Here is a 6,799-nt window from a genome sequence, read left to right on the forward strand (position 1 = left end):
TGCAAAAATTTTTAAAGTGTTAATTGTTCCAAGGACCCCGCGGTGGTTTACATTGAGATTCGAATGCATATACTTTAAAGAAATAGATTAAATATTGATACAAAAACACAGTTCAATAAATCGATATTTATAAATCCTACCCCCGCGCTATCTCTTTAAAACATATATACGTTGTATCTCTCTGGTATCGCTCTCCACAATATGAATTACTTATAAATATTTGAATTCTAGGAAATTTATTTTACTTATCAATAATATAAATATTTACATACATTTCATATATTATTACAATGGATCTCTTATCCGGAAATATGAATTATAGAAGACAATCTGAATGTGTGGTACATGTACCATATAATAAAATTAATCAAGTGAAGAAATTCAAACATCCACGAAATTCTACCTATATAAAATGATGTTACTTCCATTAACATCTATGTAAGGATGAAACGTTGTATCTCGTGTTCTCCAGTTAGTTAAAGTAATAAAATTAAAGCAATCAACTGAGGTTAATTTTGGTTATCAAAACTTCTGATGCGTCAAAACATCAGTAACTGTAATAATTTCGTTACGCCACGTGCATGGTGCCAGTGTTGACTAATATATCTTTGAGGTATTTATTGCTTAACACTTGTACATGTACATGTAATATCCACGATTGTTACTCGTTTGCGGCGATGAAAAGGAAATGCATCAAAACAAAGTTCATAACCTGCAGGGTCAATACAAGGTCACCCCGACCCGAGATGGGCTTATCACTTTCTATTACATGCACTTTCGAGTATAAAGGGTAGCTTTGACTGAAGTCACCAACCAGACTCAAAATAGCGGCAAGGGTGAGACGGTTTTTTTTTAAATCTAGAAACTTAATCTAAGGAGGTTTACCATGTGCTTTTGAACTTAAAAATAGTTCACCACACTCCAAATAATTGTATAGTTCAAATTATATATATATATATATATATATATATATATATTGTACATGTATTTAAACATTTACCATTCATACAGATGATGAGGTTCAGTTCCCTCCTGATGTTTATCTGTCTCTATGTGGGACTGTGTCATGCTGGTAGATACGGAAAATGGCGTTCTCCGGTTCGTTACCATGGATATGGAAAGCAGTCCGTCATTGCAGGAAATTGGAAGTACATTCAGACTCATTACAAAATACTCTGTAGAAGTTAAAATATCTGTCACAAATATCATTTATAATTCAACTGCCTTGCCACAACTTTATCAGATGGAATGGGATACACACCATCCTATTACGGATACAACCAAGGTGGTATATCCTTTGGATATCCAGCTGGATTTAGTCAGGGTACTTCAAGCTTTGGATATTCCACCACTGGATACATGCCTTCAACTGGATCCAGTTGGTCTAGCATGGGATATACACCTTCTGTTGGATCTGGATTAAGCGGAGCAATATCCAGTATTGGCTATCAATCTGGATCCAGCATGGGATATGCACCTTCTGTTGGATCTGGATTAGGCAGAGCAATATCCAATATTAATTACCCATCTGGAGCCAGCGGATACTACAGCCAGGGAATGTACGACCCCTATGGTCAGGGCTATGCCAGTGGCATCTACTAGTACTGTCACTTAAAACAATAAATTCACAAACAGAAAACAATGACCGTTTCTTACCAATACTAAATGAATCCAATTAGTACCTAAGGCAAAACAAAGAAGGCTTTCTAGATATTACAGTTTCTTTTATTCATTTTTTTCAAGCTATTTACAACTGCAAAGTGTATATTTATATCACATTACAGAAGTTATATACAATGGTGATTCTTTGTATGAACGCACTATTTTTCTTCTCAACTTGACAGCCACATCTGCCAAAGAAGTCATTGTATTTCAAACAAAATCAAAATGATTGCGTACATTTAATGGTATAAAGAGCTTACATTTTCAAAGATGTTGAGTCGATCTCCCCTTCCCCAATCCAAATATTATTCAAGCTTTAATAAACCATTTTTATACCTTCCATACATTATAAAAAAAAAATAAGAGTACATGCATCAGCTTGCTTTTTAGCAAAGAGGCAATTTTATGTGCAGATCACATTAGGAAATCAACAATCTAAATGCAGTGATAATTTTTTAAAAACCAAACTTGACCCCCCCCCCCTCCAAATTTCTTTTTGTTGATAGAATAAGCAGTAATAAAAGGTACACAACTCTTATTACAATTTCAATATACATGTATGAAATTGCACAAGATTCACAAAAAGGGACAAAAACTTGTAAGCATATTCATATTCTGACCTTATCAGAAAATAGACATAAATAAAACAACTTAAACTGTACATATAACATAATGTCTTCTCAAGTTCAAACTATCCCTAACAATGTTTGACAAGTATTTGCTCTGCTGACAATTGAAAGTTGAGGTAGATTTAAATTCGACGAAAAAAAAGAAAAGAAAAAAAAAAGACATTTAGAGCAATTTAAATTTCTTATTATTAAATAACATAAAATATCAATAGCTTGATTAAATATAGAAGACAAAATCTAAAATTTCTCAACTGAAAAAAAAGGACCCCCCCCCCCCAATTCATATTTATCATTGATATGGCATTGTAAAAAGGAGAAAAAATGCTAACCTTAAGAAAGTTACAAGTGAATTTAAAATCAATTACTAGTGTGCTGAAAATATTAATCTGAAGGACAATAATTTGAACATAAATGTAATCACAGAAGTGAGTAGAAAAATTGGAATGATGGAAATCATTTAACAACATATTAGGAACAATTACTGGACAATGAATGAAAGCTTGAAATATGTAATGTACATGTAGCAGTAGAAATAATGAATGTGATGATACATCACAATTAAAGTAATGGATAGTTTACAACAGATTTAAACAACTGTTGAAGAGTGTGTTTTCAGTCCAAGATTTCTTCACTAAACTCAGATCCGCACATTGTCTTTAATAACAAACTGTACAGATAATTCATTATCTATGCACAGTCAACGAAAATACAATTACTCATAAAAATCAATATTTCAAATAAAATGCACATGTAACAGACATATTTAACTATTAAAGTCACATTGAGCAAGTAAGTTTGACATTATTAAATACATCCTGCTGAAATCTACTCAATATTCACAATTCTTCCAAAAGGATTGAACTGCATACATTCAAATAAATATTTATTAATACAGTTTTCACAGTTCTTAAAAAATAAATTGTATATGAATGTTAACCATCATACTCTGTACTTTTCAATTTCCAAAGATGTGTGAATCTTTATTCAAACTGGAAAATTTTAACCCCTATGTAACAAGGTGCACATCAAGGGTAGGCACTGTTTTGTCATGTAAAAAGAAATAAATGAATAGGTTTTTTTTTTGGTGGATACTTTCATACACTGAAAATACTTAAACTTTTAAAATTCAACAATGCTACAATAAGGTTGCATATATATTAGGTCAACCCTGAAGGAGTGAAATATGGGATCACAGAAAAATTGGATGGTGCAGTTTATTCCATCGTTTGTACGACCTGTGTTGTTGTGAGAATGGTTGGCTTGTGATGATCTAACCTCTTTGTGATCCCTGGTCGCAGTGATTCGCGTACTCGCTGTAGTTTTCTCTCGGCACACAGAGTAACAAGTCTATTTAATTCACCGGCTGAGTATCCCAATAACATTTTTAAGTCACACACAAATTTGTACACAAATCTTTTTCCATGCACCTGAAAAAACACACAACAACAATCAAACTGGAATGAAGTCATTCATACCCAGTAATTTTGTAACAATTACAATTTAAAATTCCAGTAGACATCTCAATGTCTCAGACAATAGAACAATACCTTTGCAATCATATCTCCATCATAGTAGTACCTCAGCGCCCTACTGAGTTTTTCGTAGTTCATCGTTGGTTTGTTTTTTCTCTGGCCCCACATCTGAGCCACCATTTCCGGGTTGTTCAGTTTAAACTCCCCCTCCTCTCCTATCCACTGTATCACCTCTCTACAATCTTTGTCAGTTAATAAGTCCAGTAAAAACTGCCATAGCTGTATCTGACCATTGTTACCTGTTAAAAGTATTAAATACATGTACATAAACACACATCTTAATCATGTGGCAGTATTTGACATCCATACCCATCAACGCTCTCAAGTTTAATGATCCTCTAGCGATTTTTACTCCTCCGACCCTCCTGTCTACAAACAAATCTTGCACATCATTTCTATAGATTTTCTAGTCCCCCTCCCCCTTTTAAAACCCATTACACTTTGTTAAATACAACGTAACATGTTAGTGTCAAGGAAAGCAAGAGTCCATTGTCTGTAGCTGTAGGTAAGCAATAGTGTTGTACCAATAATCAGAAAACATCCATTGTTGACGAAAAAAGCTACCGATTTTGATGACCGATTATTTTTTTCCATATAAATCGATCATCAAATGTAAATACACTTATTATAGAATGCATTCTGGAATTAGCCTATTCCACTTCTACAAAACACAAGAGATTACAATATGAACTCCTTACCAAGAATAACTGCCCTAGGTGAAGAAATATTTAATATAAAGCACAGAATATTCACTATATTTGTATAGTGACTTCAACCCCTGTCTGGGGTCAAACTCACAACCTGTGGAACCAAATCTCTTACAGCAGCACGTAACTAGTGCGTTAGACCACTTGACCATTTATACAAGTCATTAAAACTTGCTTTCGATGACAATGGAATTCTTGCCACAGTCTCTTGCTACATGGTCATTGAAAATGAATATTTGACAGAAAAACTTGGATAGTGTCAATTTAATACTTGGAGCAATGAATATCTATACAGAAGTTTCAAGTTAAAGCAGAAAATATTAAGACTCTTAGCTTTGCCTACTACAGAACTACTATTTTCAAATTTTATTGGTAATCACCACTTTCCTCATGTAGCAGATAATTTCACTAAACTCTGTAAAACCATGTTTTCAGACAGCCATTTACAATGTAACATTTATATATAATTCTGAATGACAAATGTAAGAATTGTTTGCTATGTTGCATTACACTATATTTGGTCATAAAATATCTTCAGCACCAGAATTGACATTTTGACGGGTATGGATATCCCTAATTTTGTTAACACTTTCAGACATACACACTCCTAGATTTCATGAACATATTTCTCCCCTGCTGCTATATATTATTTAACATTATCTTGTGTGGGACTGTTCTTTTGCTCCATTATTTGACCCTGCACTAATCTGTAGAATGTAAAGGCAGAAATAGTTACCCAACATTTGCTCATTAGTTACTTTTTCAAATTCTAGTTCCTAACTTTTACAAATTCACAGAAGATACATCGCAAGCCCCGAATTTTTTGTGAATTTCAAAACATAATGAACATTGCTTGAAAAAACATTGTTAAAGGGACTGGTTCACGATTTTTGGTAAAAAAAAAAAAATCATTTTTGATGTTAAACATTAAAAATATAACTCATTTAATGTTGACAGCCAAAAGTTTGACCTTCTGAATGCAAGAATAAAAGCAAAATTTTAGCCTTAAATCTGTGTTATGTAAACAAAGACTCGAGTCTTTTTATGTATACAAACAAACCAGTGAAATATTGATTTTGTAATATAAAGCATCTTAATTTTACAAAGTCACAAATTAACTTTTAGATGACACATTTTACCCCAAAAATGCTTGAAATGCGAAAGATATAATAAACTTAGATCGATATCCATTTCTTTTGAAAATTTCGTAAACAATAACATACCGCAATCTTTGTTTACAAAACAAATAATAAACTCTCTAAAATGAGCTTCTGTGATAATATATAACCCTAATTTTTAAACACAGTAGATTTTGATCATTAAAAGTGAAAAAGAAAATTTTGGGGGAAATCGTGAATCAGTCCCTTTAACTAACTCGCAAGCGTTGTGGAACCAATCTGTAGCGCTGCTGAAATCTTGTCATATCTTATACATAGTTCATCCTTACCAGTTCTGTTTCCAGGAGAAAGCCTTTCATCCCCTGTTATTCTGGGTGATCTAGGACGATTTTGCTTGTACTGCTTAGCTCTTCCTACAATAATGAATGAAAATGGGTACTATCAAAATGAGGTAAAGTAAGTACCCTGTGGATATTTCTCACAAATGTTTCCATTACATTTAGAGGATTTATTTTTAATCCCCCTCCTTTTTTGAATTTTTTTCTCACATTTATGTCAAATGAAAAAATTCTCTTTGAAAAAAAAGAAGAAACTAAATGACATCAATAGTGATAAAATTCTGCCATCAAAATTTCTCAAAATGTTCTTTAAATTAATTTGTTGTACATTTGGTTTGAATTTTAAATCCAGCTAAATGTGTTTCATATTTTTAATATGATTCTGGATCAAATACATTAGATGTCGATGTAAACTTTCAATAGATTTAATCCTAAGCAGTTGTCTTTATATCTCTTAAAATGTTTTGTGTTAATTGCAAGATTACTGTTTGATATAGCAATTTCAGAGCTATCTGTATCACAATACAAATTCATCATTTCAAAAAAAAATTTAACTCCACTGACTGGCCAAATATTTTCATTAAAATATCTATAACTGAGTATTAAAAGAAAAAATATAATCCCCTCAAACATTACCAGTCAAATAAAGTTAAAATCAGTATATACTTCATAAAATTTTTGTTGATTGCTATATATGTATTATAAGTTAACTTTTATATACCCACCCCTATCAAATCCAAGTGACATTCTTAAGTAAAAACTTTGCCACTTGATACAATATGAACTGACCATCTTGTCCTGATGTTGAAACTG

At 32.3% G+C, this 6,799-nt stretch overlaps 2 protein-coding genes across 2 annotated transcripts in view; one reads left to right on the plus strand and one right to left on the minus strand.

The window, feature by feature from the left end:
• Window positions 1-1,011: 1,011 nt before the first annotated feature.
• Window positions 1,012-2,145, plus strand: LOC125679278 (shematrin-like protein 1). The gene is made up of 2 exons (XM_048918379.2): window positions 1,012-1,144; window positions 1,244-2,145. Exons 1-2 carry the CDS (start codon window positions 1,012-1,014, stop codon window positions 1,600-1,602), a joined length of 492 nt encoding a protein of 163 aa, XP_048774336.2. The 3' UTR covers window positions 1,603-2,145.
• LOC125679277 (GA-binding protein alpha chain) overlaps window positions 1,704-6,799 on the minus strand; it is a 20,034-nt gene continuing 14,938 nt past the window's right edge. The window contains exons 9-12 of the mRNA XM_048918378.2: window positions 6,776-6,799; window positions 5,978-6,061; window positions 3,839-4,062; window positions 1,704-3,718 (exon numbers count right to left, since the gene is read on the minus strand). The exon at window positions 6,776-6,799 is cut by the window's right edge and continues 42 nt beyond it. Coding sequence (XP_048774335.1) covers window positions 3,506-3,718; window positions 3,839-4,062; window positions 5,978-6,061; window positions 6,776-6,799 — 545 coding nt within the window. The 3' untranslated portion in view covers window positions 1,704-3,505. The remainder of the gene's footprint in view (window positions 3,719-3,838; window positions 4,063-5,977; window positions 6,062-6,775) is intronic.

The sequence above is a fragment of the Ostrea edulis genome, chromosome 2 (assembly GCF_947568905.1).
Source record: "Ostrea edulis chromosome 2, xbOstEdul1.1, whole genome shotgun sequence".
In the NCBI taxonomy this organism is placed as follows: domain Eukaryota; kingdom Metazoa; phylum Mollusca; class Bivalvia; order Ostreida; family Ostreidae; genus Ostrea; species Ostrea edulis.